We start from the raw sequence: 26901 nt of genomic DNA, 5'->3' as shown, positions 1-26901 counted from the left end.
TGAAAAAAATACAAAAAATTCCACTGATTCTTGAAGTGAATCTATCGTAAAAATACTATAAATTATGATTATTGACAACATAAAATATTTCAAAAATGTTGTATGTGGGTAGTCTTATTATGCCTTAAATAACGTTAAAGAAAGTACAAGTTTGTGATAAAAAAACTTATTCCTTTATCCACGCAAGCAATCGCTTCAAAAACTCGGTTATTAGCCCCAAAACATACCATTTATATTATTGGGCCCGTGCATAGCACGGGCACCATTATCTAGTAGTATTAGATAAAGATAAAAAACTTTCTTGTTTTAGTATAATTTTTTTTTTAAAATAAAAAAGAGAAGAAGAAGAAGAAGATGATTTTGCTTAATAAGTGACTTTTTGAGAAACGAAATTGTAAGCCATATGGTGCAGTGAATGTAATTGTTTCTCCTTTATTTAGAGATTTTGAATTTGAGTTTTGAGTATGGATAAATTCTTGATAAGAAGTGCTTTCTCCGAATGGGACTTAAGTAGTGGGAATTTGAAATAGTCGAGCCCATAAAAATATCAGACACCAATTAAGAAATAAAAAAAAAAGTGAAGAAATTGTAAGTTCTTTAAGAAACTAACGTTGCAGATCTCCCAACCCCTTCTTTTTAAATTCAAAATATAAATCACATTTTTGTAGTCTTTGCATCAATGACGAATCAAAATTTTAATTAAAAAAGTTCACAATATATATATAAATATAAAGAATACATTAAAAATATATATATAATCTTTTTGTTACAGAGGATTCGAATGAACCTCTTTTACACCCATGTGACTTTGTCCCTACTCCCTACTTTGCGTACGATATAAAATAATGTATTTAAAAATTTAGTTCAATGCACATAAACAGAATAATTGAGGTGGGTACTTAACAAATATTTTTAGATTTCTTCACACAACACAACAAAATAAAATAAAGGCGAAGAGACAACACTTATTCTACAAAGTAAGAAAGGTGACTCCAACTCCAACTCCAATTTCAACTACCGGACTACACATTCTTCATGTGCCAAAAAAATTAGTTGCGGCACAAAGGTGTAGTTTTTCGACTAATTGATATTCTGTCGAATCTATATTAGTTATTCATCTTATTATAAATAATTGTCAAAACTTACTTGTTAAATTATAATTTCTTTTTCTATTTTACTATTACAATTAATTAAATTTGTAAGGTTTCAAAAAAAGTTTTTTAGCAATAAATTAATAGAACTATTCTTTTTATTTATGATTTGTCACTTGTCAGGGATATGTAAAAGAAAAAAATAAACAACTAATATGAAAAGAGAAGAGCATCTTAATTATATTACTATGTGGCGGGACGATACGAAATGCGAAGCGTTTGGAAGAGAATGATTGGACCTAATTGTTCAAAGTTCATGGGATAGCACATAACTCATAAGTGAAGAACATGACAAAATTAAGTTTATAATTAAGGTTAGCTACTTCAAGTTTGGGGTATAAATTCAAGAATATATTCCCTATATTTACTGGTAAGATTAATTTAAATTTTTACCATGTAGAGTTTATTAAAACAAAAAAAACTCCAATCAAGTGTTAGAATCGAAATAACTAAATGTCATGCTGAGATAAGCAATACATTACACTATATAAAAGAGAGTCAAAAATATCGATAAGAAATAGTAGACATTGAAATTTTGTGGGACTCTACAAGATGTATTCAATTCGAATTGAGACTCTAGAAAGTGTGTTTAGTTTCAATTAAAATTTTTGGAAGCTACTCAATCCTAAACCCTATTTCATGCCTATATAAAGGGTACTAAATTCTCTTAAAAAACCGCTCGAAAATTCCACCACAAATTCATGGAATATTCATAAAGAGATCAAGATCTCGAATATTCCACAAAAGTCATGGAATATTCATATAGAGGTCAAATCTAAATCATCCTAGTTCGAGAAATACACCATTAACGACCCTTGAATCATGGATAAATCTTAGGAGAGTAAAATCAAGGGAGGAACATAATTGTATCCACAATCTTTATCAATAAAGTTATGTTTCTTCTTATTTTATTGTGATTACAATTTATTTTCTGTCACTTTAAATTTATTGCAAATAAAAATAACCTCACTGAATACACTATATAAAAGAGAGTAAAAATATCGCTAAGATATAACCTCATAATTTAAAAAAAAAATTAAAATTAACAAGTGACACGACAATACTTATGTCTCACAAGTCTTAACAAGTGAGAAGGAAGGAGCCTCAATTTACACGACTCGAAAACCTTTTCCTTCTAGAAAATACAGAAAACTTAGATGAATGTATAAGGTAATTAAAGGTAAATAAACATTCCAAATTGACACATTAGCCTAATTTATTTTCTATATTAATAGTAATACCAATAATTATTTGTTAATACTAAAATAATGTATATATATTTTCAGTTATTCTAGGTTGAATGTCTGCACACAAACTCGACGATAATAACGGTTAATCAATTGTTTCTTACTTCAAGTCTCATGTGGTCCTTGCTTCTCTGGCTCTTTTGCACCTTGATCATCCCAACATGCAAAAATGGAGAAAAATTATACTAATTCTACCTAACAAAAAAACAAGTAAATTTTTCTTGAGATAACAAATGAAAAATCCAGAAATTTACTTCATAACGGGGACGAATATAGTAATTTTGAAGAAATAACATGGACATTTTTCGTGTTATGATCAAAACATGCCTTCTTTGCATCGTCTTCTTGATCAATTACCCCGTGAAAATAATTTCAGTTTCCGATACTGATGCTTTGTTGAAGCTGAAACAATCATTTACAAATGCAGCGTCATTGGAATCCTGGAAACCTGGAACGGATCCGTGTGACAAAAATATACGTTGGTTGGGTGTTTTTTGTCAGAAAAAAATGGTTACTGGACTTCTTCTTGCAGAAACGAATTTATCTGGAATTATAGACGTTGAGGCATTATCACAAATGCCTGCTCTGCGTACACTTAGTTTTCAAAGCAATTTATTTTCTGGACCAATTCCGGAATTCAATCGAATGGGTGCTTTAAAAGGTCTTTATTTGTCGGAAAATCAATTTTCTGGTGAAATTCCATCAAATTACTTCGAAAAAATGTTGTCGTTGAAGAAGTTATGGCTCTCCGACAACAAATTTTCGGGTGAAATTCCGTCTTCATTAATGGAGCTGCAATATCTCATTGAATTGCACCTGGAGAACAATCAGTTCACAGGTCCAATACCGCCAATCTCGAAGCAGTCAACATTAGAATCAATCGATCTTTCTAATAATAACTTGAAAGGGGAAATCCCTGTTTCGTTATCAAGATTCAATGAGAGTTCGTTTAAGGGGAATTCCGAGCTTTGTGGTGAAAAATTAGGCAAAGCTTGTAATCCAACCATAAATAGCAGCAACGACAACAACACTAATAATAACGCAAATAATGGCACTCAACAAAGTCCGGATAGTAATTCGAATAAAAGCATCTCAATGTGGATTATGATATCATCAGTTGTTCTTTTATTGATCATGATCATAGTAATATATCTCATATGTCGCTACCAACAAAATCGCCGTGCTTCAATTGAAAGTTTTGATGAGCCATCACTTGGGAGGCGAATTTCGAGTGATAGCAAGAAGTCATTTGAACTAAGTAGACGTGGCAGTTCGATTAGAAAAGGATCGATAATGGGAAAACGTGTAGGAGATTTGACAATGGTGAATGATGATAAAGGTGAGTTTGGTTTAGCAGATTTGATGAAAGCTGCTGCAGAGGTGTTAGGGAATGGGCCATTGGGTTCTTCTTATAAGGCTATGATGTCAAATGGATTGACAGTTGTGGTAAAGAGGATCAAAGAAATGAACAAGATCGGAAAAGATGGTTTCGATGCAGAGGTTAAACGTTTAGGAAGATTGAGACATAAAAATATTCTAACACTTTTGGCTTACCATCATCGCAAGGAAGAGAAGTTGTTTGTGTATGAGTACATTCCCAAAGGAAGCTTGCTGTACATATTGCACGGTAAAGTACCTACCTCTAATTTTATCAAGTCATACTAGAAATGCATGGTAAGACTGTGTACAATAAACTCATTTTTGTTAATTTTGTGCATGTGCTTAGAATAGGAGACCAAAAGCCAAAAACTTCTACAAGTAAGTAAGTTTACATTGTATTAGTAGTCTAGTTGTCAAGTGTTTCATATTAGTTGAGGGAACGGAAAGTAGTCTCCTTGTATGATCTTGGCAAACTATACGTCTATATCCATGAACTAGCCTTGAAGTTGAGTGAGGTCTAAAGGTCCATTTGATTCACAAGTTATCAAAGCCAGACTCGTATGTACTCTTGATATCCCGATGTAGAGTTCCCATCTTACATTGGGATTATTCGCACCTTGTGGTTTTTTTCAAGACCACTTTTTGAATTATGTTCCCGTTAGCCCAGTGGGTTAAGGGGAACATAAGTTAAATAGAGACCTCAAGAAAGGTCATTTCTACAGTTGTCCTGTTATTTTCTCCATGTTAATTAGTTGAGGAGTTGAGGGACGGATTTGAGCTATGCTTAACTTATGAACTAGTTTTCGAGGTTTAATTAGGCATAATATTCATTTTCTTCGCGCTAATTAGTCTGTGCATGATTACTTATAAAGATTGCTGCTGCTTTATATGAATGATCACAGGTGAAAGAGGGCTGCCCCATGCTGAGCTCACCTGGCCAGTGCGTCTAAATATTATACAAGGAGTAGCTGAAGGACTAAATTATCTTCACACTGAACTTGCTTCTTCTGATTTGCCCCATGGCGATTTGAAATCGAGCAATATACTCATAAGCACAAACCACGAGCCAATACTCACAGGTTACGGATTCTGCACCTTAATGAACAACGCGCATGCAGTTCAAGCACTAATCGCGTTCAAGTCACCAGAAGCAGTACAAAATAACCAAGTTACACCCAAATGCGATGTTTATTGCCTTGGAATTGTGATTCTTGAGATAATAACAGGGAAGTACCCGTCTATATATCTTAATACCGGTAAAGGAGGGATAGACATAGCACAATGGGCGAAATCCGCGATTGCTGAGGGAAGAGAAACTGAATTATGTGATCCAGATATAATAGCAAGCGCGAAAGATTCAATGAGTTCAATTAAGGAACTAATTCACATTAGTGCAGCATGTGTAGAGAGTAATCCACAACAGAGGATAAATATTAGAGAAGTCATTAGAAGAATTGAAGAAATACAACAACAAAACGGAGTAGGCCAAACAGGACAAACAACAACAACAACGCCTCAGTCTCAAACGGGACAAGCAATTGAGATAATGCAGTCTCCAAGAGATGGAGATGCTGAAATACAAGTGTCGGAATCCTAACAAGGAACAGCAAATCATTAGGAATTTTAGCAGACTCCGGTAATTCAAGGCGTGGTTAATATTGCAGCTTCTCCTATGGTCATCAGACTAATGATAGTGTTTTTTTTTCTTCATTTTTTAAGGTTCGTTAACTAGGGATAGTACATATATTACTGACTAAGTTTTAGTTTCATTTTGTAGTCTGATGACCATTATCTCCCCTTGTAGAACAAGAAATGAGAGGAGAAGCTGTATCCTGTGTAGAGATGAAAGAGCTTACTGCTTGCTTTAGAATTGTATATGCAATACAATTTCCTGTTTCTACTACGTTGAGTACCAACTATTGTAGACTAAAAATTCGTAGCGTACTTTGACCAACTCCAAGGGATACTGTCATTTTCAACCAGTAACATGTATCAGGTAACTCTGCTTCCAAGGATAGAACACATGAGAAAGAAATTACCTAGTGTTTTTATCCATATTGATATTTGAACCTGAAACCTCATGATTCTCGACCTACTTCATTGATCACACTCTTGCGTACCTGTATGTTAATTTTTTTCACACAATAATAAACGGAGAAGTATGGAAGGCCCAATCAGATAACTATAACATAAATCAAACTCTGTTTCAATTGTAAACTCTGTCCATTTGGACAATAATTTTATGGGACAACAGCTCTTGCAAAGTTTAGATGGACTATAACCTTCAAAAGGACTTGTTCTGAAGTGCTATTAATAAAGTATTTGGGCTTTAGCCTGAGAAAACAAGAGTTGGGTCATCAACATTTATTAAAGCATAAATTCAAGGCGGAATACAGGGTCCCTTTCTTAAAATCGTCAAGTAAATTTCATTTAGACATTTGAATTACGTCACTGAAAATATACTAAAATGTTTCTATTATACACTTCTAACTTAAATTTTTTTTACGCGCTTTCTCAAGTATCCATTATGTACATAAGTTAATCAATAAATCGAAACTACTTGTATCAAAACTAAAGTTTCAACTAAACACATGATAAAATAATCTCACGATTATTATCCTTACCCTTCATACCAAACGAACCATACGGACTAATAAATGTGTGGATCTCCCATTGCAATGTATGTACGGTTGATCGAACGTGACCTCACTGATGATATGTGAATTACAAAATACAGCTGGAGATGAAAGAGCCAAAAAATGTCCACACATCAAGGTCTTTTTTCTTGTCTGGCAAACAACAACATCACACCTTTTGTAATAAAGACATTACATTACACATATTAATTTGTACCCCAATATACATAGGAAAGTGAAAAAAAAATTGTGTTTCCAGAACCTGTCTGAATACAGAACAGAACCAAACAGGTTGGTTTTTGAAAACATATGAGCTGTTTTTTGAGCTGAACGCCACAACACTAATCTATACATTATTAAACAAATTGAAGTTACTACTAGTTAGTGGAGTAGTAGTATAATATTATCACACACATATTGAGATGATAGATTTAATCCAAAGTACAAATTGTTTATTGTAGCACTCGTGTGATACTGACTTGCTTTAATTTTCTGCATAGATTGTTTGCCAGCTATGAAACAGCTTCACACATAATGGAGAAATCTGTGCACTAAAGTACAATCCCTACCTTGTGTATTTTAAATAATAATATTGCTTTCATTTCACACATACAAAAATATGAATTCCAGTTTTCAGAATTGTCTCACATGCAAGCAAGCTTGCGAGTGTTCTTTCCATACTCCAAAGGGTGTTAACTTAACGAGATATAGTTTCAATTCCTTCTACGTTTGTTTGCACTCTGGATCAACTAAACTTGTTTGAATTGTGCGTTTAGATTTATAATCAGTAATAAATTTAAAATTTAAAAATTATAAATTTTTTGTACTATTGAAGGGCTGAATGTATACTTTTTTTTTTCTTTCACATTTTTAGATATAAGATTTAACATTGAAACACTGAATAATCGATACATAAATGTGGCATTGTTATTTTTTGTGTTTATATTATGTGGAAGAATTGTTTAACGTGCGAGCGTGCACGCACGTGATTGCCACACAGTCCGTACGTAGATAAGTTGACTTCATTAAATTGTTCATTTGGTTTACTCTCATTAATTAATTTTGGCTTTTGCGTTTCTATGTCTGGCCAATTAGGTCATATTTGATACGATTATAATATGAGATAATTAATTTCATCTTTAAAATACAGATTATGGGATAAAATGATGTCAAAATTAACTAATACTTATAGCCAAACATAAAGTAGAATAATTTCACATCTTATTTTGCGTTTCTAGTTAATCTCAAAATTAGCTTACTTTTCAAAACAACAATTTTGAACTAGTCAATATTAGTGTAATTTCTTGTCAACAATTTCTACATTTTCGAAACTTGGTCAACAAGAGTGTAATGTGTTACTATTAGAATTAACTTAAAATTTGTAAGTTTCTCGACCTTTAACTATTTATAGACTCAATTACTCTTTATTGGTGAATTTTAATTTTAGATATTTCAATATTTTATAAAGTACATTTGATTTTCAATTAATTGAAATATAATACTTGATCATTTTTCTTATGAACAGTCATAAATATATTATAATTATTAATCATTTAGTCACCTAATTATCCATGTATTATATGAAGCTTATATTATTACCCATAATAGGCAGTAAAATAGTTACAAAAGTATTTCCTATATATAAAATATATAAGGGCAAAAAATAGTAGTATTTTTTAATTAATGGAAGATTATACGTTATTGATTAATAAGTACTATCATAAATTTATTACTAATAATTGAAGGACCAAATGTGTTATTATACGAAGATCCGTTGAGTATAACTTTTAACCCGAGAAATAGTGATAACAGTACAGTAATTAAACTTCTTAATCTATATTATTATCACTGCAGAAATTGATTAATTAATTCCAATATGTAAAATTCATCGGCTTCCATTTTTTTGATTCTTCAGTTTTCTTCATCTTTATAATTCTCTGCATCTTCTTCACCAAAAAGCTCGAATCCTTTTTTTTTTTGCTTTTTTCCAGATTCTGAATTTCAAATTTGGATTCTTAGCGATGGAAGCACCAGAGAACGACGCCGTAGCGTTCGAGTCAGCTGAGAAGATAATTCTCCGGTGGGATTCTACGGTGTCGGAAGAAGCTAGAGAGAAAATGATATTTGACGGCGATCGTTACGAGATCAATCGGTATTTGCACGCCGTCGATGAAATCCAACGGTCAATGGAGTCCACAACACTCTCCGACGACCAAGATAAAGCTAATAGTGCGATCCAGATCGCCATGGCTCGGCTTGAGGATGAGTTTCGCAGCATACTTGTTGCTCACACAAATGCAATCGAGGCTGATTCGTTAACTGACCCTAGTCCTTCTCCAGTCCACTCCGGCGAATTCCAGGTGCCTGAAGAAGACTACCATGATACTCCTACTGACGATGATTCGTTCACCAAAGATTTGGAACATCAAGAGAGTAGCAGCAGCAGCTATCGATCTACTAGCAGCATCCGCGAAGTTGATCTCATGCCGCCCGTAGCAATATATGATCTCCGGAGTATCGCCGAGCGAATGATTTCCGCTGGATATCTCCGGGAGTGTATTCAGGTCTACGGTAGTGTACGGAAGTCCGCTGTGGAGTCGAGCTTCCGCAAGCTTGGAATAGAGAAACTCAGCATCGGAGATATCCAGAGACTTGATTGGGAGACTTTGGAAACAAAGATCCGAAGATGGATACGAGCTGCCAAAGTATGCGTTCGTATACTCTTCGCTAGCGAGAAGAAACTCTGTGAGCAAATCTTCGAGAGTTTGGGCACGGCGACTGATGATGCTTGCTTTATGGAGACTATTAAAGGACCAGCTATACAGCTGTTCAATTTCGCTGAAGCCATTAGCATTAGCCGGCGATCGCCTGAGAAGTTGTTTAAGATATTGGATCTTCATGACGCTTTATCCGATTTACTGCCTGATGTTGAAATTGTTTTCGAGTCAAAATCTTCAGAATCAATTAGAGTTCAAGCAGTAGAGATATTGTCTAGGTTAGGGGAGGCTGCTAGAGGGATACTGTCGGAATTTGAGAATGCTGTACTCCGTGAACCTTCGAAGGTCCCCGTTCCAGGAGGGACAATTCATCCCTTAACTAGGTATGTGATGAACTATATAAGTCTAATTTCGGACTATAAGAAGACAATGGGTGAATTGATTGTTTCACAGCCATCGACGGGATCAAGGTATTCAAGTGATCCTAACACCCCTGATATGGACTTTGCGGACCTAGAAGGGCTGACACCATTAGCGCTTCATTTGATTTGGATTATTGTCATTTTGCAGTTCAATTTGGAAGGTAAGTCTAAGCACTATAGAGATACCTCTTTGGCTCATTTATTCATGATGAACAATGTCCATTATATTGTTCATAAGACTAAAGGGTCACCTGAGTTGGGGGAAATGATTGTAGATGATTTCTTGAGAAAATTAACGGGGAAATTTAGACAAGCTGCTACCAGTTACCAGAGAGCAACCTGGGTGAGGGTTTTGCATTGTTTGAGAGATGAGGGACTACATGTGAGTGGCAGTTTTTCATCGGGTGTGTCCAAGAGTGCATTGAGAGAGCGTTTCAAGACGTTCAACGCCTTGTTTGAAGAAGTGCACAGGACTCAGTCCACATGGTTGATACCAGATACACAGCTCAGGGAGGAGCTGCGCATTTCCATAGCCGAAAAGTTGATTCCTGCCTATAGATCATTTCTTGGACGGTTCAGGAGCCATATAGAAAGCGGAAGGCATCCAGAAAACTATATCAAGTATACTGTGGAGGACCTAGAGAATGCTGTCTTAGATTTCTTTGAGGGGTACGCTGTGTCACAGCACTTGAGAAGAAGATCTCAGTGAAAGAATACTAGTTTCAACAGTTAGTACTTTAGGACATTCTTTGAATTTTTTTCATGGAGTTATTCAGGGGCTAAGGTTATGGCATTCTGGTGTTTCTCGAGTTTCTGCTTTCATTTGTAGTATTCCAGGGTGATGGGCTGCTGAAAACTTCAGGAAGATCAGCTGTATCTATCAAGAAGGGTCAGTGCCTCCTGCCTCTGGATGCTCTGCCCTGTAAGCATGTTGTTGTTGTATTTCTTCCATACTTTTAGACTTTATTTCAATTTGTCCATATCTGAACTGTTGTATTGATTACTTTCTTGAAATTTTATCATAATCATGATTTTGTTAACTTGAGTCCAGAATTTAGTTTAGTTTGGATGACTTCTACGCTGCTGCGATATTGTCCTTTGGAATATATCCTCTTGTAAGTTTATCTTAAATCAAGAATGTAACAGATTTTCCTACGATGGCAAGGGCCTCAGTAGGTGACAATAAATAAATAAAACCATGGTCTTGTGATTGTAAAGACTTGAAATTACCAATTGTTGCTTACTACTGTCTTCTTATTGTGTTTTAAGTCTCCGTCTTTCTTAGAAATGAAACAATTGTCCGTGAATTTTTAAATTTTACACGGGAAATTCGTGGGGCATGACTAATTATCTCAATGTTTCATGTATAACCATGCTGATTCCTTGGAATGTTTGTTGTTAGTTTGTACTTATTTTGTTTTCTCAACTAAGACGATTGGTGCTGTGGTGCTTATTCAGCTATTATGGGTAAAAGCTACTAACTAGTTCTGTTGACATGATTTTCTCAATCATGGAATACTTGAACTGGACATATATCATGAAAGTTGTTCTTGTAAACTAGAAATTGAATTCCCCGTTTGTTATACACTGTCATGATAGAAGTGGCTAATCTGTGGTTACAAGCCACAAGGAGCATCTGATTAATCCAGTAGATTTAGTGCAGCAGATTCATGCAATCTTTGTTGTTTATCCTCCAAATATTTCATCTCTACAGGCCTTCTGGTTGAAACACTGAAGTGTGCTGCATCTGATGGTCAGAACTTACAAGGTGTGCCTTCCAATGTTACACATCTTTTTGCTACCTCTTCACTCACCAAGTACTCCCTGTTTATGTATTCTCAAATGTGGTTATCTGTGTCCAAAGTAGAAATCGTCCTCTATTCTTACGTAATGGCAGAAAATGTAGAATATTTACTGACCAAGATGTTCAATTACTAATCTGTTCAAATACCATTTGTAGATTTGATTACTACACCACTTGGATATCTGTTACATAAAATCCATGTTTCTGTTTTTTTCTACTTTAGCTGGTGTTGCCACTTTAAAGTACTTAAAATGGCCTTTTTCCCATTTATGAGGAGTTACTATGAAAAACTCTTCAAACTAATAATTCTTGTGCCGTGCTTATTCTTCTATTTCAATAGAAGATATAGGAAGATTGAGTGTGGAGTGTGGATGTTCATTTTGACTTGGATTTAAAAGTGATAGACGACCTAATTTGTGTCATTTTTCAACCGGGAAACTAGATCTTTACAGTTGGTGTGATGCTTCATCTGCCATCTATTCCTACTTTTCAATTATTGTGGGTCCTTATTTATCTATTTAGATAAAGAGCCTATGTGTCCCATTATTAAATGAGCTCTTAAGGGTCACAATGGGGACCCAAGGGAAAAAACAGAAGGAAGATCAGCTTTTAGTATGGGTTTTTGAGATGAATGTTCCATTGGGAATCAAACATCTATGCCTTTCTGTATAACTTTTGTACTTTAGGAGTTTGTAAAACTTGGTCAATTATTTCTTCTCTCGTGTATAACAGCAAAACAACTACGATGACTAAACATATTCTCAACTAATTGATCTTTTTATTTCATGGATTTTAAGAGATTGTAGGTCTTTGATACAATTTTCTTTCACATAATGTTAGGTCTGTCTATCTTTTGATATCATCACTCATCATCGAAACCGACATAACTAGACCAATCTCATATTATCCTTGGTATACTTAGCACTTTGTGGTGAATGTGCTCGTCTATTGCTTTATCGTGTATGGTTATGCTTCCATATTAATATGCGCTTCTTTGTGACACTTAACTTCTAAACCATTTTAACTATAAGAATAGTTGCAAGAGAGATCATATAAGATAAATGAGCATTACTTCTAAAAAAACAACAATTACAAATTTGTTTTACCTAATAAAAACTTCTCCTGATTAACATTCGTACTTTTTATACAGACAACACAGATTACATGATTCTAACAACAATTTACTCAACTGGCGGTACCTTTCTTTACCATACTGTAAAAAGTTGTGTCTTGCTTTACTCAGTCTTGTCTTCTACGTCATCGCCATTAGATAGTTCACTGTTACCCAGCGCTGGTCTCACTTCAGGTTGGCTTCTAACATCCTTTGGCAGCAGAGGGGACGGCTTTATGAGTGTTAATGTAGCGTCCTTGTCGAACTCTTCACCATCATCAGAGTAGGCATATCTGTTATGTAAGCATATAAAATAAACCAGTGAGTGTTGAGATTTGCGTCGGAGAAAAGACTGAATATTGCCAAAAATAAAGCCGTTATAGCCAGCTATTATTGTAAGTAAGACTCACTATTATGAGATTTTGACTTCTTATAGTGATGAAAATAGAAAGATGCTATGAGATGTTTGAACAGAATGATTCAGGATTTATAAATTTGAAAGTTTGCCGAGTACAGGAAAAAAATAACAAATAAAGGTTTGGATCCCATTTAAACACAAGATATAAAGCTGCAGATATGACGAAATGATAAGAACTAGAAGGGGGTTAGAGTAGTGAGAACTCTGTAAAATGCATGTACATACACAATAAGGTGGAAGGTGGGTAGTACCTCATGGAGTTTTGAGATGGTGCCCAAAGAACGCAGATGATGCAAAGGAGAGAGAAAGATAGCACTTGCCAGAAGGCAGGAATAATCCAGGCATTTCGCCAACGCTCATTGTACACATCAGTGGACTTGAAGTACAGCTGCCAAAAGGGGTGAAAATGGTCAATGCTCATTGTATACAATATCAGGAACAGTTGAGAAAATAATGAACCCTATGCCTGATGTAGTTGGACGAATATAAGATATGATCATGCTCAATTTCTAGAAGGTGCCCTTTCTCTTGAAGGTAATACATGGAGTGTCACAACCCAAGTCGAACCTGAATTGAGTTGTGAGGCAAATGGCAAACCAAGAATCACTTGTTGAAGTTCCTTTCTTGACTAGTAAAAAAAAATAAATAGGGAAAAGAACAATTGATTTGTGATGCTTTGACACATTTCGTGGCATAAAACATATGAAAATGAATAACAGAATGATTGCAAAACATTATAAAGGCCTATTTATGCTTCTGTTTCCCGTATTATTGGAAATTAGGTCCCCTCTCCAGAAAATTGGATTGCAGGCCAAATTTGGTGGATTATACATGTTCCTTTTTTTGGTGTTAAGTCATTCTGCAAAAGTAATCCTGTTCACATCAAGCAGACCAGTCGACAATAAGGTCCTTATAACCACTTCCCTTTATTAACTCAGATTCTTCGAACAGGCAACAAAGATACTTGACAGAAGTTACTAAAAGAAAGAACCAGCCACATCATGTAGGAATTGAAAATTACCTCATAGCACGTCCATCCAACAGATACAATAACAGTGACAGCCAATGCATTTGTGAACTTCCGATAAATGTCTAATTTGGCCAACAACCTTCTAGCCTGTCAGACACCAAATCCAGCAACTGAATTAGCACTAATGGAGCCTAAATTGAATTATACTAATAACTGAATGACGTCATATCATGATCAATCCCAGCCCCAAACGCCCTAAGATAAGGCAAAGGAAAAAGCTTCCTTTATTGCAAGAATTAGGCACTACAACCAACAAAAAGATACCAGTACACCTTTCCGAATGAACTTCATGATTAATATAATATGTAACACAAATAGAGCTACTTAGGTTATTAGTCACAAGTGTAATAAGATCTCTGCTCATGAAAGTAAAACCTGAGGCAAGTAAGGCGTAAAGAAACGAAAACATTCTCTAAACTAGCAATCCACAAACAAATGAAATCACAGTAACTAATAGAAGCCAACAATTTACCTGAAGCTTATTCACAGTTGCCGACAAGGAGGTGAATATCCAAAGGATAAAGAAAGCATCCAAGAATGCCACAGGAAGTACAAAAAACAACCTTGCTTTTCCTGAGAAATCACTGACAGCCCCAACATTTTCCACCAGTTCAAGCACTTCGGAAGCCAAAAAGAATGTTCCTCCAAGCAAAAGGACCTTTGATGTGAGACCACCCAGAGTAGGTCTAACGACACCATAGCCCATAGAGACTATCAGAATGACCAAACGTGCAACTGTGCGCTTTACTGTACCAAATGTCACAGCCCATACAGTGGTACCAGTGGGCCTGACTCCAGTTTCATTGAATTCAGCATAGTCAAAGTACCAAAAGGCCATTTCAAGCATGCCCAATGTTATAACGAGTGTAATACAATTTTGTAAAGGAATAACTTCTCTCCAAAATCTTGCATACTGCGAAAACCAAAAGATCCCTAGTAACACGAATGCAAGAGACATGTACCCATAGAAGTTCATAAGGGGAGCCATTCTACCAGGTAGGTAACCAGTAGGATTCTTCCATATGGTTTTCCCTTCAACAGTAATTTCCTTAAGATTTGGTTCACAGTGAATAAAATACACGTTATACATCCCAGTTTTTGTAATGGGGATTGATCTCGACTGCAGTGCTACATCAACTTCATCAATGCTGAATGAGGCACTAAAAACTTTAGGCCATCCGGGATTACTAGCAGATGGGCGGTGAATTATTTGCCCTTGTGTACAAACTCCAAGTTTTGCAAGATCTGCTGTGCAACAAATAGCTCTTTGTCCACCATAAGCAGAGCCCCCAATTAACTCTCGATCATCCACCTCAAAAATAATTGCATGAATTGGGTCTGAGCTGAAGTTTGAGAATTCCTTTGGCCTCCGAAATACAATCTTTTCAAACCTGTTGAACATGTGATCGTCAGAAATTTATAGACTCTTACGCATAAAACTGGGAAAACACATGAATGACAACACTCATTTCCAGAGTCTGGCATGACTGAGAAAATGCATAAGAACAAGCCCATTAATTTCCATGGAGCATGACTTTTAAATAGAAAAAACACGAAAGTTAATCGAAATACAAAGCAGTTGGATCATCTGTATGAATCCTCTTAATCCATCTGACTCTATTCGGCCCAAACTAAGTACAGACTACTTAATATTGTGAGAAAGCAAAATTCATTTATCTTCTTTCGCTCAACTATGGATTTCATACATAAGCTTCTCATTAACAAAAATAATTCAACCTTAATGGTTGAACTATGGTTGCTTTTAGCAGCAGAAATTTAAGGAAGACAGCTTTAATAGTAGTGCTAAATTGTTTTGGCTTTTGGTAATGGATCACATAAGACTTAAGAGTTTTTTACTAACTAGGTAACTACACAGATCCAAATTGAGCAGCGCCACATTGATGGTTGAGTTAGCCATGTTTTTAGCAGCCGAATATCAAAGAAAATTTAGCTTCAATTGTCCCTTTGACTGATTTTGAAGCCGAAACTTGAAAATTTGAATTTGTGAAATTTAAATTTTTGGAACTTTTAGTTGTGTATGGACATGCATTTTACTTGGGAAAAATTGAAGATTAGCGAGTGTAAGTCCCAAAAATTGCACTGAGCCCCTTTTTGTGAACTTGAAAATATTTGACCATCAGATTTTCAATATATGATAAAATTTCATGGTCAAACAGATAATTGAAGATAATTTTTCAAAAACTACTCCCAAAATCTATAATGGAGCAGAACAACACTAGTAGCTTTACTATCTAAGTTTAAAAAAAGACAAATAAATAATTCTGCTCCTTCCAATTTAACCTGAACACATAGAATGATACCGTCATTTATAATTAACAATTCTCACAACAGATCTCGATATATTTCATCTTAAACCGTACCTAAAAACAGTTAAACAATTGACTGGAGAGAGAGAGTAAAATTACCGAATGAAGGAGTCGGTGTTGGAAGAATAGGAAGGAGATTCAGTGAGGTTAGGAACAGAGGAGTAAATTCCTTCGCTACCTCCGTGAACCACAAATGCATTGCCCTTGCTCACAAATTTCTCCCCATTGTAGTCATGCACTGAAGCTTCAGTCGTCTGGAACAGCCATAGCCATAGTAGAAATAGTACTCCTGAAGCTCCAATTGACTTCAACGATAGCATTTGCCGAATTGAGAGATCAGCTCAGTGAGTGAGAGAGTAGCAGATCTGCTGTTGCTGAAGTAACAGCAATAGGAACATCCACTACCGGAGTGAACGAGATTGGACCCACCGGCGACTACGTTTCACTATTAAATATATTCGTTTAATTGAGGTAAGCTTGTGTAATGTGTACGCCGAGCAAATGATTTGTTTATTGTTCACTTACGTTTAAATAGTGAAAATGCTTTAATCATTTCTCGATTTTGAATTTCAAATATTAAAAAAATAATAACATGAAGGATAATTTATTAGATGTTAATTTTATGTAGAAAAAAAAAGATAACGGAAGAAAGTTCTTTTTGTAAAAATGTTGTAGTATTCTTTATTTTAATTAGTTCGTCTTATTTTATTTTATTTTATTGGCAATTTTGAAAATTTAACTTTCTACTTAATATACAAGAAAATATACGATTAAAGAATATTTTAATATATTTTTGATTTACAATTACAAAATTTTTAAAAAATATATTTTTTTAAAATTTTATATTAAATTAAAATCAAATAAATTAATTAAAACGGATTATTTTTTTCCAGTGACTGTATTAAAATAACATTATATAGTATAGTATAAGAGTACATGTTGGATGTGAATAACTGACATGTGTAACTTAAAAGTAAGGTGCATGAAAAAATAGAGAAAAGAAGAGGTGAAGAATTTTTTTATTTAAAAAAGAAAAGGTGAAACAAGACACCTAGCTCAACCTCTTCCATTCCAGAATATGTTTTTGTTGAATGACAAGTTATGTAATGAATAATAATACAAATATTACTTAGGCACGAATTGGTAATATGTAAATTAAATCAATTACGCAAGGAATAATAATCTGAATATTTGTATTGTATAATAACAACGCAAAAAAGATTGAATTGATATAGCAAATAATATCTTATAAACAAGATCAAGAAATCAATCTACTCATCGTACCTAATATAGTTTATACCTCCTGAATTTATCTAACGCAGCGGAGCCGCTTCAGATTTTCACTGTCGGTTAGCTCGGTGTTAAAGTGATTATTAATTGTCACTTGTCCATTTTTCCACGTACTACGATACCTCTGAATTGATGATATGGATCAACAAAGTCGTTGTCGGTTCATTGCTTTTTCTTCACTTTGGCACTTGCTGGCAATGTTCCGGTATCATTACGGCAGAGATACTGAGAAGAAGTACTATTTCTTGCACGTGGTCTCACCTCCCCTTGTGTAATATGATATACTTAAAACAACTCGACTTTCTTCTAATGTCAAACACTAGTTTTTCACTTGACAACTCTATGGTGTTGAGTTAAGACGGGGCCAAACATGCACCTTTTTTTTCCAATTAATTTAAATCGTGCCAAAACCATAAATATACCTAAAAATAAAGAGGGTAAGATCCGAGCAATGCGCTTGATTAAATAGTTTGACCTAAATAAGAAAAGGAAATACACCAGAACTCCCATTTCACAGCATATACAGCGTCTAACATAAAACTACAGTTCCTCCAGGACTAGCATAAAAAGGAAATGGAACAACTCAAGACTTGTTTCACCATTCACCATGTCTAATACCAGTAACCTTTACTCAAACATCATAAAAGAAACAGATGTTACAATGAACACAGAATATCCCAAGAGAAAAGGAAAACCACGCAGCAACTGCGATAATATTTGCAGAAGACATGGAATTATCGTAAACAACAGGAAACCTCAATCCATATCAAGAAATTCCATCCTCTTCCTCATTGAGCCTTTAAGATCTGTAGAGTCCCTTTCTGCTTTCTGTGCCTGATGGATGGATAGGTGATATGAATTAGAAACAAATCACAAGTCTCAATAAGAAATGTATACGCACAATATAAAGTGGTCCGGGTCCTCAACTCTATAATGTGTTATGACTAAATAAATCAGTCAACCATCAACTAATGGTTAGCCTCAAGTTAATCATGATTTTGCACTTGAAAGAATAGATTTATAAACTAGAAAGATGGAAATGTTATCTCTTTAAAAAGCATATGAAAACATGCACACATAAAGATGCAAGTTATATACAAGATACATTCTATTAACAAGGATTACTGTTTTTTCTTCAGCTTTATAATTTCTTTCTGTGTGTTGCAAAAGGAAAAAGGCTAGCTACATACAGTATTTCGTGTACAAGCTTATCCTTTTCTTTTGGACAAAGGGTTAATTTCATCGATAAAGAGGCATGTAAAAGCTTAACCTTTTTGCAACTTCATACCTTCATCTTTATCTTTTCCACTCCCCACCCCCCATTTATCAAAAAATAACTTTTCATCCCTAAATTTCCAAAACTATGCAAAATACCTACAGCTTTTTTTCCTTCCAACTATATATTCACCAATATAAGTTGCTCCACACCCCAAACTTCACAAGTCATACACCTGCAACAAGTCCATTAAGCATCTGGAAGAGTGAAACTAATAATAACAGGATCTTACCCTTCTTATCTCAGCTTCTGAAACACGTGTCATATGGGGAGGAAGTTCCTCCTTATCCACGTCCTGACCAATCATTACAACATTGTATTAGCCAACGGGTATACAATTATGGGGATAGCACAGAACTTTTTGTATTGAGAGAGAAATCAAGACATACCAGTTCACCAATTAACACAACATTTTCCCCACGTATAATATAAAGACCTAATGGGATATCACAATATAGATCACCAACAATAGCACGCTCACATGCACTTTCAAGAACAGCATTAGCTACAAATAACAGATGGAATTTTTGTCAGGTGGTTAACCGCGGCAGTGATATGGAAAGTAATGACAGGAGAAACCTACCAAATTGGTCAAAAGAACGAAGTATTCCTAAAAGCTTTCGCCCATCTCGCAACAGCACAAGAAGTTTCTCTGTGAGGGATAATGAGTCAAGCCAGAAAAGCAAGAAATAGATCCAGTAAATCAATAAACAGGTTTAGTTATTGCTATCAATCTATGAGCACATGGACATATATATAAGAAAAAGTAAATCAATAAACAGGTTTAGTTATTGCTATCAATCTATGAGCACATGGACATATATATAAGAAAAAGTAAATCAATAAACAGGTTTAGTTATTGCTATCAATCTATGAGCACATGGACATATATATAAGAAAAAGTAAATCAATAAACAGGTTTAGTTATTGCTATCAATCTATGAGCACATGGACATATATATAAGAAAAAGTAAATCAATAAACAGGTTTAGTTATTGCTATCAATCTATGAGCACATGGGCATATATATAAGAAAAAGTAGCTCCCCAATTATTTCTTTTAGTACCAGGCACCCCATGTATTATTGCATTAGCTTCTACTAGAGGCGGATCTAGAATTTGAAGGTTGCGGGTGCCACTGCATTTAATATAAACTTGGTGATGGATATTGAATTTGGGCGTATATTCATCCAATTCAATCCATTTTGAGCTAATATGGGTTGATTTACGAATTTTTTGGTACATAAATAAATATACGATTATCTAATCAACATGAATTTTATCTGATTCAATCAAATTCTGCTGCAAAATGAGAAAAATATGAACAAGAAAACAAAATTTTTTGAATAGGCAATTGCACCCCTTCTTAATCATAAGATACTTAAATCATAAATCATGATAACTAACAAATTGTAACTTATAACGAATTCTATAAAATAATTCTATAAAAAAGAGCCAAAGCATTTTGTATAAGGGATCTCTCATCAACTTAAAGTAAAGACAATGTTTTCATTACAAAAAATCACAAATTATCCATATTAAAAAAGAAATTAATTTGCGAACAAAAACAGAAACTCGTATTTTTTTTAAAATTTTTTGGTAACATTAAAACAAAAACTCTTAATAATAAAGTACAAAAAGAAGCCAATAAACTAGCATAAAACGACCCTTGGCTCTATTGCTTTCGTTTAAAGGATTAAGAAACGAAGTATAAAATTCAATAGATAAAATGTACTTTGAAGGGATAAAAGAGGAAAAAGAATAAAATCACATCCAAGTAAATATTTGGACATTTTGAAGAAAAAAGAAGAAGAAATAATTTAGATAAATAAACTAATTGATGGGTTGCAAAGGAGGAAGAGTGTAAATACAATTACTAAGCTGCTCGGACTCGAGTGCGGGTGTCCATACGGGTGCGGATCTAGAGGTCGGATCCTTCATGATCTAATTTTTAAGCTTCGGGGATATGGATCCATGTACGGATATGGGTGCGGGGATTCGCCTATAAATAATTAAAATATCTAAAAATAGAGTTATAAAACCTAAATTATGACATATTATGTGGAGAACTTGAGAAGAATCACGAAAGGAAATTAAGGAAAATGAGTGACATAAAAATTTCTATATAAAAGGTATTCTATTTTCTTCAATTTCACCTTTAGCTTTTGTATTGAGCATAGCAATCATTAAAATTGTCCAGACTTTCTCCATCGATTTTGGTCAAAGTACCCAAAATCCGTTGACCAAATCAGACACAGATCCCACACCCACACCCATGTCGTGTCGACACAGGCGGCACCAAAAGTGAAGAGTCCGAGCAACTTAGAATACAAAAAAAACACTATAAAGGAAACAAATAAAGAAAGAAAGGATATCCCTAGTATGTTAGAGTCCTTAAGGAGTTCATAGGAAAACAACATCACTTTTGTATTTCTGATTGTAAGTATTACTGGAATACGTCCTGAGTATTCCTGTGTTTATAATACAAGTTACCTTTTCAAAAAAAAATAAAGAAAGAAAGAAGAGAAGTAAAGGAAAAGGCAAAAAAGGAAGAAAAAAAGAAAGAAGAAGAAAACCAAAAGACAAATTGCATTCCAGGAGATTCGAACCACAGCGTTGGGTGTGGCACCCTGTCAGTTGACCAACTGATCAGCAGTCACTATGCCATTGTGGGTGCCAACCTTTAATTATATATCATACTCACTACAATTCCTATACATATATATATGAAAAAATTAATCGAGCACCGGGTGCCGTGGCAACCTCACCGTAACACATTAACTAATTGCTCAAGAGCCGGAAACAACTAATCCTTCAATTTACAGGAACATGCCTCTTTGGTAGAATAAGTAGTACCATAGGTTCCTCTAGAAGGAATAGGGACCACATATACCTATAATAATCGTGGTTTCTATCATTTAAGCTGCCAAGACAAGAACACAGGAGGCATAGGAAAAAAGGGTGCAATTCATTTTTTTATAATGTTGGTGTCCATACCAGCTTGCTCTCACCTCAACTATTCAACTAGGTATTTGCTACTACCTCCCACAGTAAACCATTGGATAACTATGCTCAGTTGCTCACTGAGACTTAAATAGAAGGGTAAAAATCACCTAATATTTTTTGTTTCTATTGGATTTTGAACCTTGGCCTCCAAGGTCTGCACACACTTCATTGATCTAATCACACCCTTGGGTGCAAAAAAACATATTGTGAACCATGTATTTCTACAATTTGCACAAATGTCAAGATAACAGCAAGACTTACTAAGAAAGTTGATTGCTGAATAAGGTAGGCTTTCAAGCGCAAGCCCTTTGTATAATTGAGTGCTTGACTGCACCTTTAATTCTCTGGAAAAAAAGAAGAAAAAGTGGTACTCAAGCACTCAAATATGTAAGTGGCTTGGGCTTGACAGCAACTTTCTTTTATCATTAAGGCTTTCATTTTGAGTTGTCACTACGAGGAAACACAAACAATGATGAACCTTTTGTGGCTCTTTGACCCATGCAGCAGTAGAAAAGATCTATTCCGCCTTAAAAGAAGGAAGCACTCCTCTTCCCTCGCAATATATGAATCAGTGAAAAATCAGCACTTTAGTCATTATGAAGTATACATCGGACATCGCCCATAAAGCACATCTACAGGGAAGGCAACATGGTTGCAGCTGGCTTAGCAAAACAAGGTTCAGATTTAGACTAATAAAGGCTTAAAAATCTTTGATTTTTCCTCCTTTTGTATCAACACTTTGGAGAAAATCTACCAGTGGTATAAATAAGATATACTCCCTTGGTTTCAATTTATTTGTCTTAATTTCCTTTTCAGCCCATTTCAAAAAGTATCTCTTTTCTTTTTTGGCAACTCCTTAATTCTAGCTTTCCACGTGGCATGTTTAATACTACAAGATTAAAGAACATTATGGTACATTCTACGTATCTTTAGTTAAAGATTACAACATTCAAAAATCTTTTTACTTCTCCAAACTTCATGTCAAGTCAAAACGAGACAAACAAATTGAAGCCGGAATTTATCTTTTGAACCTAAAAAAGATGTGCACTCTCAACTTTTTCTCATAATGCAACCAACATCTTCTAGGTATTCTCTCTCCCCATAAACGAAAAATCAATTACATCTCAGTTTTAAACTAATGTACTATGATCAGAATTCAGGAATCAACGCGAGATTACTAGATACGAACAGACAACCATCTGTGTTCAATTAAAATAAATAAGAGGAAACAATCCAATACCAAAACAGCCCAAAAGAACCTTGCAAGTTTAGCAAGACTAGATTTTGAACACCAAAACTACTAGACAACTTTAATAGTACTTAGCATATCGACCTTTCTTTAACATATAATTTATAAAGAAATGAAGAAAAACTCACTGTCAAGATAACTTGCAAGAGAAGTGGAGGTATAGATATCTTCTGGACTTGCCCAAGACATTGATTTGCTTTCAATTTAACGTTTTCGGTATCCCAAAAATCACCGAAACTTCTTCAGATTTCAATTCAATTTGCATTGGCAGATCCGATTACCCGCTTTACAGTGCCCTAACAAAAGCTTCGCCGCTTCACTGAGAACATATAAACTAAAATCCTACCGCTAAATCAAGAATTAGAAAAACTCCAAAGCCCTAAATCTGAGAGAAGTTTGAAAAGAAAAGAATTTGTTGACTTTTGGTTGCTCAGATCGGGAGGAACCCTAAATTCGGCCTATCCCCAAAATTTTGGGGAGTCATACGGTCTACTGCTCTTTCCGATTCTTAATTTTGAGATTTACCCGGCCTACTTTTGTAAATTTAGTTTTAGTTGACTCCTTGAAATATGATAGTACTATCTCTTTATGTGGTCTCTTACTTCTTCATTTTTTTGTCCGCCCAACGATGGAGAGCTTTTGCAATCATCAAAATTTGATATATTTCTATAACGTAATTTTTTACTTAAGGGGTCTCGCTTAATACCTATCGGACAAGGGTAGCTCTGCCCCAGGTCACAATGGTGTGGTATGCCACAAAGCGATTTTTTTATCTTAACTTGCTTTCTATTGTCGATTGAGAACTTTTGCAATCATCAAAATTTGACATATTTATATAACGTAATTTTCATATGAAGGGGAGTCGCTTAACACCCCTTGGACAAGAGTAGCTCTGCCCTGGTCACTATGACGTTGTATGTCACTAATAAGTATTTGATCTTAACTTGCTTTCTATTGTGTTGTGTTAAGATTCGTTATTTTTCGATACTAGGGTACAAAAATAAAATGATGATGGAATTAATGAATTTATTAACGTTCGATTGAATTAAGATTCATGTCATAAACATTTTTCTTTAGTTGAAACGTACTACGAATATAAGGAAAAGTATAATTTAAATATTGATATAGGTTTAATTAGTTGCCTAGACAAGAAGTTATTCGATATTTCTTTCCAAAATTAATCGTTTGCATTTAGAAATAAGCCAATGTTGGTGAATGAGAGATTTATTTTTATTAAATTAAAAAAAAACTACATAAACATGAAACTGTGTTGACATGCATTATGAACTATTCACACATTTCACCATGAATAAAAACATGGCATTTGGTATTAAAAAAAGATTTTCAGTATTGTGATGTTTTATCTTTTATGACATGTAGATAGTGTAAAAATTACTTACGCTGTCAGTGTATATAAATTAAATCCATATATCAGCTGTGGACTGGTCCATAGACAGAGATCATAACGACTCGTAAGGTGAGTGCTCTCAAGCTTCTATATTTTATCTCTTTTATTTCCTCTAATTCTATTACAAGCAGTTCACTACATCTGGAATGAAACACAGTTATACAACTATACATATAAGTAGTGTGACAGTCCAACCACATTTCTGATACATCTGTGGCTGTGTAGCTGCTGATATATTAGCCACATTCTCCACATACTTCACAACAAAAACTAATACACTCAAAACAAGCAAGCGCTGTACAGAGTTGTGCTAACGTCACAGCACATCGATCACTAACCCGAGAGCAGAACTGTATGAAACACATGCAACAGCAAAAGTCACATAGTTTGCCACATAAGTTTGAAGCAGCGGAAAATACCATTTCTGATGTTTCATGCAACTTAGGTTCTGCTGCTTCCACAGGAAGATTGTCTGCAGTTGCCTTCAAGTTACCAAAACCAACACCGAGTGCTCGAAGGTATATGATCTTCTTGACATTCAACTGATCAGAGGCCTTCTGCATATACATTGGTTATCAATCAATACGAGAGCTTTTATTTTTATTAACAAATTCCGCTTGTAAGCTTAAAAGAATGCATTACTGTTGTTTAAACAAATCTATTCTTGAAGTTCCACAAGCACAAGAATGCTAGTTTATTTTTACACAAGTATATGTCTAGATATAATTACCTCATACAGGTCAAAATATATACTTTATGAATCAGACGTAATTTAATGCACTTATCTACATATACTTGTGTATTTGGTATGCATGTTTTGCATACAAATACACAAATTTTACTTTAAGGAAGTGATGCACGCGAATCATAAATCACAGAAGATGGATAGTGTTAAAACCTCAAAAGATGATTTTCTCTAATTTAAAGACAGTTAACCTAGTACATTGACAAACCAACCAAACTCATACCTCGTCTACTGTCTCTAATTTAGACGTCTGCTTCTCCTTTAAATTTTCAACCAAAACCAAGTTGGTGTACTCTGAAGGCACCCCAGTTTGCAAGCTCAATTTTGCAACCTAGAAACAGATATATAGTTTAAGTGAGCATAATTACCATCAAGAAAAAATAATCATGATTTTCAATAGTAGAAGTAACAGTAGTGCAAGGGACTGGAGTATAACGAATATAAATCTCTTAATGTTGCAGGGATTTGCAATCACGTGATTGTGTGAAACTTCTTTATGCAGCACTATAGGAATTAAGATTCATTAGAACAGACCATCTCCTCTAGTTGGTTGTTTTCGGAAAACCAGGCATTGGCAGTTATTGTTTCAATTTGTCTCCTTGCAAAAACCTGCATAAAGGGAACAAGCATAAGTTCTAATTGTGGAAGAGTGCAGATTTGTACTTTTCCTGCAAGGTACATGTAAGCATGCACAGACCAAAAAAAAATACAAACGTGATATTTGTTTGATTAATACGGGGAATAAGAATGCTAGATAGTTCATAGAATCAACCTGTTCTCATAGTAGAGAAAACGTGTACAAGAACAGAATCCAGGTAAAGCTGGAACACCACATACACAGTACTTTTTTCTTATAACTTTCTCCGCAGCATAAGTAAATCAAATTAACATTTCAGTAAGGAATACAAGATGAAAGACCTTACTCTTTCCAAAGGAAAATCCTTTGCTTTTTGTACTTTGACATCGACCACAAAACTGCTCAAATCTGCTAATGTGCCACTAACTTTAACAGAACCAGAGCAGGTCCCGATGAATCTGCCAGAGACAATTAGTGGTCTCGAAGATAACAGGTCCGGCAGATAACATGGATATAGCTGCAATAAGAACATTGATTAGAACTGTCAGATAAGCAGTAAGGGGCACGTATTATACACTTTATATCATAACTATAACATGGGAAAAGAAAAATAATTAAGCAGTGTATTATTTAGTGGAAATTTTGTGAATCCGTGATATTTTGGAAGGCAACAATGGGGCATATTTAGCTATTTATACTGCTTTGTACATCCTTTTCTCTCCTCAGAATAAATAAGGAATCTGAAGGTGTATATACCTCAAATGAATCAAGACTTTCCAGAGCTTCAATTTTCAGGTCTGCGAGAATAACCGATGATGTGCCATTAAGTAGTCTTTCCAGCCGAGAACTGATTGAATCTGACCATGGAAATTGATGTGAAGAACTAAAATCATAACTCGCAATTCAAACTTCTGCCAATCTGATGTGGTGTTAAATAGAAGTTAAATAATACTCTAATAACTTTTTCGGCTGAGGAAAATATGAAAGTATTCCCATTCATAGTGATTTCCATTTTAAAAGATAAAACTCAAATACCATTATTACTTAGGAAAGGCAATGATCAATACCAAATCTAATCTTAAATACCAAAACATAGAGTAGCCGCTAC

At 34.7% G+C, this 26901-nt stretch overlaps 5 protein-coding genes and 1 long non-coding RNA gene across 9 annotated transcripts in view; 3 read left to right on the top strand and 3 right to left on the bottom strand.

The window, feature by feature from the left end:
• Positions 1 to 2639: 2639 nt before the first annotated feature.
• LOC102578944 (pollen receptor-like kinase 3) lies at positions 2640 to 5436 on the top strand. Its single transcript, XM_006343063.2, has 2 exons — positions 2640 to 4025; positions 4681 to 5436. Exons 1-2 carry the CDS (start codon positions 2693 to 2695, stop codon positions 5373 to 5375), a joined length of 2028 nt encoding a protein of 675 aa, XP_006343125.1. The 5' UTR covers positions 2640 to 2692; the 3' UTR covers positions 5376 to 5436.
• A 2838-nt stretch (positions 5437 to 8274) lies between these two features.
• Positions 8275 to 11574, top strand: LOC102600316 (exocyst complex component EXO70A1-like). Of its 3 annotated transcripts, none has more exons than XM_006342871.2 (2): positions 8275 to 10442; positions 11268 to 11574. In XM_006342871.2, the coding sequence occupies exon 1, from the start codon at positions 8436 to 8438 to the stop codon at positions 10260 to 10262; it is 1827 nt and encodes a 608-aa protein (XP_006342933.1). In that variant the 5' UTR covers positions 8275 to 8435; the 3' UTR covers positions 10263 to 10442; positions 11268 to 11574. The 3 variants fall into 3 exon arrangements, with proteins under 3 accessions (XP_006342933.1, XP_006342932.1, XP_006342931.1); XM_006342870.2 differs by having other exon boundaries at positions 8275 to 10475; XM_006342869.2 differs by having other exon boundaries at positions 8275 to 10668.
• Positions 11575 to 12413: 839 nt separating this feature from the next.
• LOC102599992 (transmembrane protein 87A-like) lies at positions 12414 to 16752 on the bottom strand. Its single transcript, XM_006342868.2, has 5 exons — positions 16343 to 16752; positions 14389 to 15307; positions 13908 to 14003; positions 13138 to 13274; positions 12414 to 12761 (listed from the first exon to the last, which is right to left on the bottom strand). The coding sequence occupies exons 1-5, from the start codon at positions 16561 to 16563 to the stop codon at positions 12593 to 12595; spliced, it is 1542 nt and encodes a 513-aa protein (XP_006342930.1). The 5' UTR covers positions 16564 to 16752; the 3' UTR covers positions 12414 to 12592.
• Positions 16753 to 18009: 1257 nt separating this feature from the next.
• Positions 18010 to 23625, bottom strand: LOC102599663 (sm-like protein LSM1B). The gene is made up of 5 exons (XM_006342867.2): positions 23192 to 23625; positions 19393 to 19461; positions 19199 to 19314; positions 19042 to 19104; positions 18010 to 18367 (listed from the first exon to the last, which is right to left on the bottom strand). The coding sequence occupies exons 1-5, from the start codon at positions 23250 to 23252 to the stop codon at positions 18290 to 18292; spliced, it is 387 nt and encodes a 128-aa protein (XP_006342929.1). The 5' UTR covers positions 23253 to 23625; the 3' UTR covers positions 18010 to 18289.
• Positions 19468 to 21316, top strand: LOC107059786 (uncharacterized). The gene is made up of 2 exons (XR_001472934.1): positions 19468 to 19523; positions 19592 to 21316. It is a non-coding gene; the product is annotated as an uncharacterized lncRNA (long non-coding RNA).
• A 901-nt stretch (positions 23626 to 24526) lies between the features above and the next one.
• The window catches only part of LOC102599336 (uncharacterized), an 8449-nt gene continuing 6074 nt past the window's right edge, over positions 24527 to 26901 (bottom strand). Inside the window, exons 9-13 of one of the 2 annotated variants that reach the window (XM_006342866.2) lie at positions 26550 to 26650; positions 26140 to 26310; positions 25751 to 25825; positions 25440 to 25547; positions 24527 to 25028 (exon numbers count right to left, since the gene is read on the bottom strand). In XM_006342866.2, coding sequence (XP_006342928.1) covers positions 24708 to 25028; positions 25440 to 25547; positions 25751 to 25825; positions 26140 to 26310; positions 26550 to 26650 — 776 coding nt within the window. In that variant the 3' untranslated portion in view covers positions 24527 to 24707. The remainder of the gene's footprint in view (positions 25029 to 25439; positions 25548 to 25750; positions 25826 to 26139; positions 26311 to 26549; positions 26651 to 26901) is intronic. The other variant, XM_015306731.1, reaches the window with a different exon arrangement.

This window comes from Solanum tuberosum, unplaced genomic scaffold, assembly GCF_000226075.1.
Source record: "Solanum tuberosum cultivar DM 1-3 516 R44 unplaced genomic scaffold, SolTub_3.0 scf00040, whole genome shotgun sequence".
NCBI classification, from domain to species: domain Eukaryota; kingdom Viridiplantae; phylum Streptophyta; class Magnoliopsida; order Solanales; family Solanaceae; genus Solanum; species Solanum tuberosum.
Note: the sequence above shows the minus strand (reverse complement) of the source record. Positions and strands in the feature narration are given on the sequence as shown.